General features: G+C 46.2%; 1 protein-coding gene across 1 annotated transcript in view; it reads right to left on the reverse strand.

Moving 5' to 3' along the window:
• Positions 1-13,168, reverse strand: part of XPR1 (xenotropic and polytropic retrovirus receptor 1) — a 75,629-nt gene that overhangs the window by 12,535 nt on the left and 49,926 nt on the right. Inside the window, exons 4-10 of the mRNA XM_422258.8 lie at positions 12,143-12,366; positions 9,324-9,473; positions 8,879-8,962; positions 8,355-8,436; positions 5,771-5,958; positions 5,362-5,541; positions 847-1,012 (exon numbers count right to left, since the gene is read on the reverse strand). Coding sequence (XP_422258.3) covers positions 847-1,012; positions 5,362-5,541; positions 5,771-5,958; positions 8,355-8,436; positions 8,879-8,962; positions 9,324-9,473; positions 12,143-12,366 — 1,074 coding nt within the window. The remainder of the gene's footprint in view (positions 1-846; positions 1,013-5,361; positions 5,542-5,770; positions 5,959-8,354; positions 8,437-8,878; positions 8,963-9,323; positions 9,474-12,142; positions 12,367-13,168) is intronic.

Raw genomic sequence — 13,168 nt, forward strand, 5'->3', positions numbered from 1 at the left:
ACACAGTTACTTTACAACCTCTTTTTTTTTTTTTCTAATAAGATAAATACGTAGTTAATTCCAACACTGTCATAAATGGAAGATAAAGATCAGACAGATTGGAAAAACAAAGCGAACGCTGATGCTTATTGAAGCATGCTGCAATCTCTCTTAGCAAGTGTCAAAACCATCAGACAAAACAATTTGCCAGCAGTCGGTGCTTAAAATGGAAAGGACACAGCCTGATGCTGTAGGAGCCAGGTACGGCTCTGCCACTGGGAAGGCCAAAGTCAGAAGTCACACACCAGCTCTGTGACTCCCCTGGCTACAAAGGAGAGAGGCAGAGCACGCACCACCCTGCTCTTATAGCATCAAGTGGGACAAATAAGGACTTCGGAGGAGGTTTCTCCATCCCCTCTTGCTTTAGGCTATGCTGATGGAGCCTTTAAGAACCAGGCTACAGCACTGAAAACTGTGGTTAATGACCTCACGCAACTCATTTTCGTGCTAAGCAACAGTCACAGGCTAAAAGCAAACACGTGGTTAAACCACTGACACAAAACAACGCCAGGAAAACTGCTTTGTCTTTCCAATCAAGAAGTGCTCTAACATCCTCTGATGAATGTGCAAGTCAGCCCAAACGACTGGATTAGGAAACAAACACTGATGTGAAATTCCATTTCTCTGGATGGAAGCAAGAAACGGGAGAATCTCTCCAATGCCACATTAACAAGGAAGGCCAGTTATTTTAGTTCCCTGTGTCATTCATTGGTTGGCCTCTTCAAACCAGATGCCTATGAATCTGCCTGGCTTGGTGTTTTTCAGGTCATTCTGACAGCACTCAGAAGGCTGTCAGCATTTCTCTACCTGTATTTGCCAGAAGCCCATCACTGTCCGTCCACTGAACCTCGAAGCTGTAGAAGCAGATCATGTACTCCAGATCCATGAGTATTACGACCAGGCTGTTGAGCTGATCAGCCAACCAGAAATCTGCGAAGCCCACCTTGTGGAAGGGAGCAGTGAACACTCGAAACTGTTGAAAGAAAAAGGAACAACTTGCGTGACCTATTGGCAGAGATCCACCCGCAGCAGCAGAACATCACAGCACCGAGCAAACATGGAATTAAGAGAAACACTTGCAGATTTATTGCTGACCTTTTGCTCCTGCTGAAAAAGAGAAAGATAATTGTCTCCCTGTTTCGAGTACAAATAAAATTCCTGCTTCCAGACACCTAATTCTCCTCCCGTGCTTAACTGTTCATCCTCTCCCAGTCTTCATTTTCCCAGCCAAGCTCACAGTCTCCATGTAGGAGCTCTTCCCAGCGCTCCTCATGCTGACCAGGCACTTCAGGCACTTTCTTTCAACCACGTCACATTTACTGATGCCTTTCAGACTTAATATCAGTCAGATTGGAGATCCACAACTCAGCCCTTAGTCTGACCATGTCTCAGTGTACTTAGCTGTCCTTTGGTGTTCGAAGTTGTACCAGTGAGTACCGCTACTCAGCAGGATCTCCCAAACCCTCCAGCAGTAAAAGAGTTAAATAGAGAGCAGAGGAGATCCTATTAAATGTCAGTTAAACTCCCTCTTCATCCCAGTCCACTTTCCCTCTAAGCCTCAACAGCAGTTTTGCTACATTCAACCCAGCCAGCTTTCATGGTCCATTACCTTCGACTACAGCTCTCCCTGCCCAGTTAGTTATAGCTACTAACGGCCAGTTCCTCAAAGAGACAGCCCCAGCCCCATCCTGTAGTTCAGAGATTTATGAACCTTTAAATTAATGAAAGCACAGGCTAACAATGATCTTTTATACTGCTCTCCTTATTAACCTAAAAGATAGACTGTTATGAAAACCTAGGAAAGGACTGACACATTCCCAGCTGGGCTTGTAATGCCAATTTAAGGTTCTACATTTCAAAGCCAAGGAAGGGATCAAGACTTTGAGGCACTAAATAGCAGATAGAGGCCTTGACCCAGAAAGCTCCCGTGCTCAGGTAGGACAGCGCCTATTACAAAGGCTTGAGTGTGAGGGAGGGCTGCTCTCAAAGCAGCCCTGGTGTGGAAGTGCTGCTGCAGAGATCAGAGAAGGTGCAGCAGCCTTTCTCCTCATACAGCCCATCCTCCCGTCTATGAGTAACCCCTTATACCACCTGATTAAACTCTCTTTACTCATAGACCTTTATCTTTTCCTAACAGTTTAATACACACAACATCCTTATCTCTATATTGGAGTCCTATGGATTTGGATGGTGGACCATTCAGTGGATAAAGAATGGATTGGGAGGTTGCAGCCATAGGGTTGTGGTCAATGGCTCTACGCCCAGGTGGAGGTTGGTGACAATCAGTGTCCCCCAGGGGGGTCTGGAGCTCTTCAGCATCTTTATCAATGGCATTCACAGTGGGATTGAGTGCCCCTTCAGCAAATTTGCAGTTGACACCAAGCTGCAATTGCAATTGAAACAGCGAAAGGAATGGAAGCCATCCAGAGGGACCTGGACAGGCTCAAGAAGTGGGTCCATGAGAACCTAAAGCGGTTCAGCAAGGCCAAGAGCAAGGTATTGCACTTGGGGAGGGGCAATCCCAGCCATGTATACAGACTGGGAGAAGAACTCATTGAGAGCAGCCCTGCTGAGGAGGATGTGGGGGCCATGGTGGACAGAAGGATGGACATGAGCTAGCTGTACGCGCTTGCAGCCTGGAAGGCCATCAGCTCCTGGGCTGCATCAACAGAGGGGTGGCACAGGGCAGGAAGGGGACTGTTTCCCTCTGCACTGCCCCTGTGATGTTCCCTTCTGGAGTACTGTATTCACATCTGGGGCCCACAGCAGAAGAAAGATGATCTTTAAGGTCTCTTCCAACCCGAGCCATTCTCTGATTCTATGATTAATGAGAGACACTTGGACGCTGGGTGATGACAGCACAGAACTTTTCAGAGAGCAGAAGCTTTCCCCCTAAAGGTTAGAGCAGACAAGGAGTCGCAGATATGCAGATGGCCCAGCTAAGCCCTGCTATCCCCATCCACAATCCCCACAGACAGGAGCTGCTGTTTGAATCCCCCTAACCCCCCAAAAAGCTGCCATTTCTGACCAGGGTTGCTGCACGCTGCCCCAGGCCTGAGCCAGCTGCAGAGCAGGGACCAGAAGGTGCTGGCACACTCACTCCCATGCCACGAGCAGATCCACCTTCCCCAACTAGGGAATTGGCAAAACCCTCTGCTGAAGGTGGGCCCCAAGAATAAAGCCATAACAGGCCAAGAGTCCAACTTCAGTTTCAAGCAGTCGGTTGCAATTACATTTCAGCAGTTCCACAGTCCAAGTGCAAACTTTCTGGTGCTGATCACTGCAGTTTCAAGCCAGTGCTGAGACAGCAGATGCTTGAGCTACAGCTGAACACTTCCCTAGATTTTCACCTCACGCAGCTCTGCTCCCTGCAGTTGCTTCCCCATTTCAGCTCCCTGCAGAAAGGCCGGCATGGAGATGCTACGCCATGCTCTGTGCTCTGATCTGATTCCTCTCGGCGAGCTGCTTCCCTCAGCCCACCCAAGTGCATGCAGCACGCTCCTCGCCTGGAAGCAGAGGCAAAGAACTTCACATCAGCAGGGTGCCACGCAGGCAAGAAAGAAGGGATTCAACTCCCTACAGGCTAAGTAACTTTTTCACCCAGAGGAAGATCAATGAAGAAGCGACCTGCAGTCCCCCAGGGATTATCAACACAGATCCTGCACCAACAAGCAGCCGGTGAGCATAGGTGGATGCAGAAAGCCTCCTCACTCCATTGGGAAATGCTGTATAACACCGACGTTTCCTCCTGATTTGTTTCTAGAAAAATCAGAGGTGCCAATAATGCACTGCTACACCCGATACACCAGGCTGCATTTCTGCCAGAGATGAAGCATAGCAAATGTGAGAAGAAAATGCTCTTCGAGTCAGAGTTTGCGTGAAAAGTAGAGTTCTAAGAACTGCACTATTCACACCTCCTTTCACCCAGATAGCTGCTGCTGAGAGAAGAAATAAAATACGCCCAGACAGCCAACTGCATGAGATAAAAATTGGAGAAGCTTCGCAGCTACTCCGCATGGTTTTGTCTGGCCTCTTTTCTTCCCTTCCCCCTTCTGCATGACACACAGAAGAGTTTTGTCATCTTCTCCCATTATAGCAATCTCGCATTCTGATGAAGCTTTTCTCCCCAGGAGACCTTGGGATGAATTGGCTTCCGCATACATCTGTGTTGCAGGCTGCAGCAAGGCCTAGAGATGGAGCAGGCACTGGGAACTAACCACAGCTACTAACAGTTCTGTGAAGACTGAGGATCTTACCCTGCGAAGATATTAGGGTAAATTAGCACAGAGATTGCTTACATTTAGATCACTGGCAGTACTCTTCCTAGCACCGAGGGACAGCAGGAAGACTAATGAGGCTTGGGACTAAAGGAACATTTGTGAGAGGTGGCTGAATGCTGGAAGGCAAAAGGGAAGAGACCGAAATAGCTGTAACTTAGCAAATCAAATAACAGGGCTAAGAGGTTAACTAGTTGTATGTATACCTGCACGCACACAATTGAAGCACGACTCTATATTTCATCTTTGCCATGCTCCAGACAAAGTTAATTGTCTTAATTGGCACTAAAATGATTCTACGAATCACGTCAGCCAGCCCAATTGCCCTCTGCTGAATGCTCTCAGAGTAGTTCCAGCAAGAACAAGATACCAAGGGAACCAAAGTGACTGAGGTTAATTTAAAAGGGCCCTCAGGGTGGGGACAAACACGTGCAACAGCCATTTTGGAAGAAACTGATGAGCCACCCAATGAGTCTGAAAACAGTTCTTTTGGACTCCCACCTGCAACTGGTACATCAAAGTAGCATGGATATCTACACTTGCCATTTACCAGACCTAACTTACCAAGCAAACAGGAGCTGGGTCTAAAATGAGGTCTCTTAAGACCACGAAAGATTTGCTGAAATGGTAACGTGGAAGCAGTGATCTTTGCAAAGATTCCCCCTCCATCAGTGAGCCCTCTCCACATTGGCACTGCCCAGCTGAGCTGAGGAGCATTCATGTAACCTTGTTTTCCAGCCCTGCAACCCCTAGCAAACCGTTTTGCTACATCAAGGGGCATGCTACATACAGCTGTATATCATGAAGATTAAGCACTAACTACCTGCACTACGAAGATAACAACGGTAGAGGCAAACAGAAATGGCAAGCAATAAGTGGCAGTAATTCCTGTATCAGGTCTGCTCTGTGCATACATAGGTACAATGGCAAAACGTCCCTCTGTCCTGAAGATGACCGATGCTTGAACATATTTCAACTGCTACAGCTGAGCCACAGCTTTTTATCTTTTATTTATCTATTTTATATTTTACGTTTTGAGACTTACCAATAGTTTGAGCAGCCAAAAACGGGACTTGTAATACAAGGTTTTGGTAGGGTTGATGAGAAAAAGCAACATGCAGCCGTACAAGATGAGTGGATTCACCTGCATAGGGATGTAGATGAATTTACCATATATACATGCCAGCAGGCTGAGGCACCACAAAACCCCCAGAAATCCAGCAATCTGCAGAAAGGGAGACAAAATACAGAGAGACTTTGTGAAAGATCAACTCCAAACCTCACAGTGAATTCTCGTTATAAGAAAAGGGAGAGCAGTGCGCAACCCTGTAATCTAATCAGACTTCAGCAACTTCCTCCTCTAATTGTGTTAGAATTCCTTGCCAGGAAGTGGTGCAGGACTTATCCTCCTGATGCACATGGCTCAGTCGCTGCTAGCAGTCTGGGCTGTTTACCTCAAAGAGATGTTGATGGGACAGGTTGCTGCGGGGATTGAGCTCGAAGATGAGGACATGATTCACACCAGCCTGTCTCCAGCCGTACGTGTTGATACCCAGGAGAAAGAGGAATTCTATCAGGAGAAAGCCACCTCGATAGATTCTCACCAGTGGCCACACATCTGGTCCATCTATAAAAGCCACACCTGACAAAGAAAAAGATGGAAGGGCCTTAATGATAGCACAAGTCACGCCACAAATCAAACCTGCACTCCGCTTCCTGGCTCTGGCTCTCGGATATTCAGCCACAGCCCAGGAAAGCAGGGCCTGCTTGTCATTCACCTGCATATTCTAGCAGCTGGAGGACCTTCTGCCTAATCTATCAGAGGATTTATGAGTATTCTGGGGAAAATTCTCTCTCCAGCTTGTGCAGTCAGGTCATTAGCAGCATCTCAAGTCCCCTGTCTCACACTGCGGGCTCAAGGGACAGCACTAAGCATAAATCATCACTACACCCACTTACACATTCTGGTTTAACGGAGAGGAAATCTCACCAGACAGAGATAGAAATGTTTCAGCTGCCCACAAAACCAAGGAGCACAATTTACAGCGTTTACAGCAACGCTGAACTGCGTCCGATCACCAAAGTCAGTATAGCCATAACGTAATACATATTCATAACCAGCAATATAGTTGCCAGCCGCACCCAAACAGAATATCCAACACAAAGCAGCAATATGGGAAAGCCTGCTCCTTGCTTTGTTCAGTCTACAGGGTTTTGGAAATGGCCTCAAACAATGAGCAGCCCTATAAAGCAGTGCTTCGTCCAGCACGAGTCCCCTTGCAGAATACTGCACCTCCACTGCCTGATGAGAAGAGCACATACAGTTGTCCTCATCCCCAGTTCTAGATCCACTGAGTATTTCTCATCCATAAGCATTTTAAAGGGAGAACAGAATAGCCACTTTTACAGAACCAGAGACTATCAGTCTCAGGCAAACAGAGCCCAAGCTTGGACAGAAGTGAGAGGTGCACCGAAGAAGCTGAAAGAAAGGAGAGCTGAGCATGGAATTGCTAAAGCATGCGTTTCAAATTTTCATCTGAAATGTCTGCAGCTGCTCCCAAACCCAGAGTAGCCCCAAAACACTGAATCAGACATGCAGACCAGAACAGATACGCTTGTTATTTGAGACACAACAGCCAGACGAGGCTTATCCTGTAGTGAACACAGTTCAACATATTATAGCACACGATGGGGACTCCCCTACTGCTCTGGGCAGCCTAGTCCAGTATTAAATGTGTAGATTGGCAGCCCTGCCTGCAGCAAGGGGGTTGGAGCTTCATGATCCCCTTCCAACCCAAGCCATTCTATGATTGGCCATATTCCCCATGAAGAAATGCTTCCCGATGCTCAATCTAAGCCTCAAACAGTACTGATATGGTTTACTACCGTGGCTAGGGTCTAAATGTTGCTTCACAGGCTCTACACAAACAAACAACTCTGAAATCCTATCTTAGTGAATCATATCATAAAAACAATTTGGCAAAAGTAGCATAGAGGTTAGCAACGTAATGTCCAATCACAAATAACTTGCAGCTAGGATGCAGCTTTTGCTCAATATGTGAAGTAACTCAGAGATACCAGATCATGTCTGCTGATACAAACACACCAATTATTCACATTAGTTTAGCAACATCTGCTTCAGAGGTGTAATCATTTTTATGAATTGCTGCTCACAACCGTGTCTCCTTCTTTGTTCTTCATACTGAGATAAAATGAGCATTACAGGCTTCAGTCCTATTTGCATCCTACAGACCAAACATGAAAGACGCACCAAGAAAAAAGACTGATGAATAAAGAACAGCCTCCACACATTCATTGGAGCCTTCATAGAGATGGGTCAACCTTCTGCCTCTACTACACAAAGACCAAAAGGGAAGCGCTTGCAAACAGCTTCTAAAACAGAGGAATTTTATCCCAGGAGATGTTCAGATCCAATTACAGAAACATCTGATTAAAAATTCTCTCAAATCAAAACACAGACACGGGCTTTCCCGAATGCAAGAGCTCATACGTTGACTTTCTGTTGCAGTGCTTACGTAAGTTACGCTACTGAAATCACACACACCGCAGTAAAGCTGCTTGTGATGAAGCCCCATATCTGGATCTAGAGCACTGGCCTTCCTTTTGCTTCAATGAGAGCTCAAACCTGGATGGGTCAAAGTAGAATAAAACCAAGGCCACTGGCATGGTAAATACATTCTTCCTAATATCTCTAATATCTAGTCTGAACCACGTGTGTTCATAGAACAAGCACCTTGTCTTTATACACAGATGTTGCACTTCTAGAATATCCTTTCAAGAGTAAGGAGGAAACCAGGAGAACAAAATCACCACACACACTCAAGTCCAAAATCCACATAGGTAACACGAGAAGGACGTGATCTATTACTGAGCAGCAATAATTCACAACTGCACGACCTGACCCAGGCTGATCTAACCCAGAAGGCCGACCAACTCAGCTCTAAGCCCCTGCTAAGAGACAAGAACACATCCACACCAGGGTGTGGGAGCCAGCTGGGTCCTGCTGAATGTACCCACCTGAAAGTATGACAGTCACATTCAGTGCAACGAACAATCCACAGAAAAATCCAACCCTGAATGTAGTCCAGGCTGGTACAGGCTGTGAACAAAGCAACGGTGGAATTAAGGGGAATTAAACAGGTTATCAGCAAAATCAGATCCATTCACAGAGTACATTTTATATCAGGGATACAGTCTCATCTCAGACTGCACCCTTCCTCCTCGAAGTGCAGCACTGAAAACGTTGCGTAATATTTTGGTCTATCTTGATATTGCGTTGAAACAGGGCAGCTTTTAACATGTAAGCATACATGATAATTAGCATGAGTTTCTCTTCATTATTCACCTCATCCCTATGTGATCGTGCCTGCATTCCGCAGGAACAGTAAGCTGTTTCCATATCTTCCAGAACTAAAGCAGATTAGGTGACTGCACTGCCCTCACAATTAGTGGAGCATGCTCATATCCACATATTTCACTACTTTTGAATCTAATTTGGCAACTTGTCGAGTTGCTGAAGCTCAGCTCTACCAATTGTTTACCTGAGCTGCTCCCAAAGGTGGAACACGCAAACGTTTCATAGCCTTCTGTCTGTCCCCATCCTCTAACTCGTTGGTCACCACTTCCTAAGGAGATAAAGACACACATCACAGAAGTTCATTCTATCAGTAAGCACAGGATACTGCATTAAAACAAAAAGTAACAGTTGATTTCCAAGTTGTATTTGATGCCTGGTTCAGTGCTCTTCCAATACATGGTAACAAAGATAGGAAAAGCTTCCTATGATGTATCCAGTTGTCATTACCTGGTGAGTTTCTCAGAGTGAAAAGCTACCAGCAAAAGACAAACTTACACAGATGTGTGCAAGCCGTGACACAATTACTAGTTGCCTTAGTGGTGAACACAAACTACATCCAGATGTTACAGGAATCAGCAGTGAACAAGAAACCATTGCAACAGGAGGAACACACAGAGCAGCATCTTTACCTCTGTTTCAGAGATGAGCTGGTTGATCTTCTTGCAGGTGTAGAAGGGTGCCACCTCCACTTCGGCCACGCGCCACTCTGCCCCTCGTGTTGTCTCCAGGTTCTTGTCATGCTTCTTCAAGATCTTGCGGAAGCCAGTGAAGTTCAGGTTCTGCAGACAAGGGAAACAGTTACTGCCTTCGAACCTCAGCTTGGTTATTTGCCAAGGCTAGCGAGAAAAGGAATAACAAACTCTTTGGACCTACTCAAAACTCATAAGCCTAAACTTCTCTCCAACATGCTCTGCCTGCATAAGGCACCTGACTGCGTGCATCCCAGGTACTGCAGCTCAGCAACAGGTCTCTGCAAAAGCAGTAGTTCAAATGAGCTCTTAAAAACAGCCACAGAAAGAGCATGTTTTGGCCCAATTCCCCCAGGGGAAGGCGCACATTAATCCTTTCAAGGGCTTTTCCCCACTGGAGAGAACCAGGCTACCGATTTCTAGTTTTCCCAAACCTTCCAAGTTCTCAGAATGAGCACATTAGAGAAGGGAAATCCTCATACAGCTGCAAATGGAACCCAGCCAAGTGCAGCCCCAGGACAGCACGTTCTTCCCCAGCACACCCCACCCCACGACTACAAAACCAGTCTACTAGGCCTGCAGACACAGGAGGTGAGATAAGCAGATGACTCCACATTAAAACAGGAAAGATAACGATTGATTTCCAAGCTACGTGCTAAGCCCTGACCCAAGACTCTCCTAACACACACTAACAAAGATAGGCAAAGCTCAGCACACTGCATTAAGCAGCAATTGCTGTGACAGGATGCATCTGAAATACTGTACTTCACTGCACAGAAAATGCAACTCGAAAGGCTCTACGTCCCCTTCAGACAGCAGTGACACATGCAAGAGTCACTTCAAAACAAGCTTAGAAAATAGCTTGGAAAGAAAAACACAGAAAACAGCAGAATCCAATTCCCTAGGGAGAGGCACCAACTACTCACCGAAATTATTTCCAATCTAATTACGCTGTGAGTGATTTAGTACCAGACCCTTGCCATATAGGTGGGGAAATGAGGCTAGGGAGATGGGAGCAGGAAGCCAATGCATTACTGATCTGCATTACTGCAGACAACAGACTTTAATTACTCTCCATTGGAAAAGCCAGCATTCTACCCCAGGGAGAGCAGATCACCATTTCATAAGTTTGAAATTAAAAAGATGCAACAAAATGCTCATTTTGGGTAGAGATTCTTCCACAGCCTGAACCGACACCACTTGATCCATGCACTAGCAGGACTCACAGCCTGACTCTGGTGTCCTCAGGGCACAGTGGCATCCCCCTCCTGGTGCCACCTCACACATCCCGGTGCCATGAACTCAGTCACACGTTCTGCTTGTCCTGCTATTCAAGATGTTTCACTTGGCACTGGGCTTTCTCCAGGCCTGACTTCCATTTCTGCTGGATACTGGTTGTATTTATTGAAGTCAACTGACTAATGGCATGCTCTGCCATTAAAGGTGGAAAAAACGGTGCAACTTATGCAATAATATTATGCAACATCAAGTAGGATGAAGCAGCACACTCGCAATCTTTGCTTAGCAGGCTAGTTAGGAAATGCACCGAGGCAAATGCATGGCACTCCAATGAGACTGAATCAGCCTCAATTATCTGCCCCATGAGTGCAATGTATTAGTTAATTTCTCAAGGTTTGTTTGCCCTAAAACACACTATTTTATATAATCTATGTGGCTTCACTTTATTTCCTGCATGAAGGAGGACATGACCCCAGTTACGCCATCCTCCCTGCAGGTCACCCTCTTCTTTCTCTAAAACTCCAAGCTACTGAATATTTCTAATTCTTTTATTCTGAGCTCAAAGGTGCTTGAAATCAGTGCTGTGGGATTTGGCTTTGGTATATGTGTTCCTTGTCCTCAACATCAAGACCAATTTGAAGAGACTTTCTCATTCTCTTTGAAGATGTGCCATAGAAGGAAGCTCTGCTCCTTTTGGAGACTGAAAGCTATCAAATCCAGATGGGTTTTATGCAAATGTTTAGCATACATACAGTGCTCCTGGACTCACTGTAGCACAAGACAAAAAGGCAAGCGTGCAGGATGCCTTTCTTCATTGATGGAGAGTAGGAAAGGATTTGTCAGAGGAATGATCTTTGTCACCTCCCATTGAGCTCTGTCCATACTACAGAGTGGCATTCAAGTATTTCTTACAGCAAAAAGACTCCAGGCATTACTGGTAAGGACCTAAATACAGACCTAGCAAATTGAAGTTAAAGACACTATGTTAAACCATTCTTGCAAGGCAAATGAGCCTGCGTCCTACGGAATCACAAGCATTTCTTTTTAGAGTGGATGTTTTAACAAGAAATTCTGATATAGCAAGGTCAGAGTCACTACCATGGGAACACCAAGAGGAAACATTACGCTAGTGTTTCACGTTCCATTACAAACATTAGATAAAAGAGCTCCCTCCCCACCTTCTCATCTCTAACCCTGCATAGAACAACATATCACCAAAGCATGAGGCCCCAGAGTGACTGCGCTGACTGCACGTTGTGACGGTGCCAAGGGTCAGAGAGTTCAGAAAGGGAAGAGGATCTGAGGTCCTCCTGCAGGTCAGCTAAGTGCTTCCAGCTCAACACAACACTACAAGAAGTACGTTGCTGGCTGCTAGGCATTGGCCCTTCCTTTAACTGAAGCCAGGGTCCCTAAGGCTAAAATGAAGCAGAAGATTGGCTTGAATGAGACAACCGAAGGCAGCACAAGCATAAAAACGTGTAGACACAGAGCTTTCTCAAAGTGCTTCCCTCTGTGGATACCTGATAGTTCTGCAGTAAGATGAGGCTGAGGTAGAGCTCGCTGAAGGCCAATTTCAGGTCTTTGATATTCCTATGCTGGACACGCTCCTCATGGGACAGGTGGAAGACTGGCTTTCTGCGCCGCGGCAGCGTGGAAGCCCCACTGGCTTCTTTCTGTGCATCCAACGTTGACTGTAGCTCCGTCCGAAGGGTAGTGAATCTGCGCTGAGCTTCTGCAAGCTTTTCTGTTGGTACGGGAAGGAAAAAGGCAGGTGAGGGGGCAGCAACTTGCACATCCGCTATCAGCCATGCGGTTGCTAGCGCTTTATACAACAGCAAAGGAATCAGAGAAGAAACACATTTCACCTGCATGGGTGGATTTTGGAGTTTGGAGAGCGATGCAACCCCCCTGGCAAGCTCCCAGTGACAGATGCAGCTCCTGCTCTGATCAGCAGCTACGAGGCTGCTGGCATCTGTACACAATCTGCAGTCACCACTTACCCCTCCTTCCCCTCAGTTGCATCGCACCAGTTAGAAGCACCGTCTCATTAGTTAGCAAATAAAGGGGCTGCCAATCTGAACTTATCTCAAAAACACATCAAAACGATAGCTAAGGACTATTTTCCAAACTTAAAGATAAGAGTCAGGAAAAAACATCACACCAAGGAGCTGATAAAATAACTCCCCAAGTTCCAGTTTGGAGGAACGGTCACTTGCATGGCCATGGCTATGCTCAGGAACTGCTAACAGCCACAAGGCAACCCAACAGCCCAGAGCAGCTCACAGCAACCATGCCCTGAGTGCATTTGGGGCAGGCTCTCTCAGACCTCCCTGCATTACACTGACTTAGATTATAACAAGGCTCCTCTCTGGAGGGTCCCCAACACAAACCAGAACTGGCCACAAATGAAATCTTAGCACTTCTACAGGAGTTTCTCCACTGGAACTATCCAAAAATGTTCCTATTTTGTATTCCTTTTCAATCAGGTATGAGTTTACTCGAGAGAAGTCCAAATTATCACAATCTGTTTATCAAATCAGATCTAT

Source organism: Gallus gallus, chromosome 8 (genome assembly GCF_016699485.2).
Source record: "Gallus gallus isolate bGalGal1 chromosome 8, bGalGal1.mat.broiler.GRCg7b, whole genome shotgun sequence".
In the NCBI taxonomy this organism is placed as follows: Eukaryota; Metazoa; Chordata; class Aves; order Galliformes; family Phasianidae; genus Gallus; species Gallus gallus.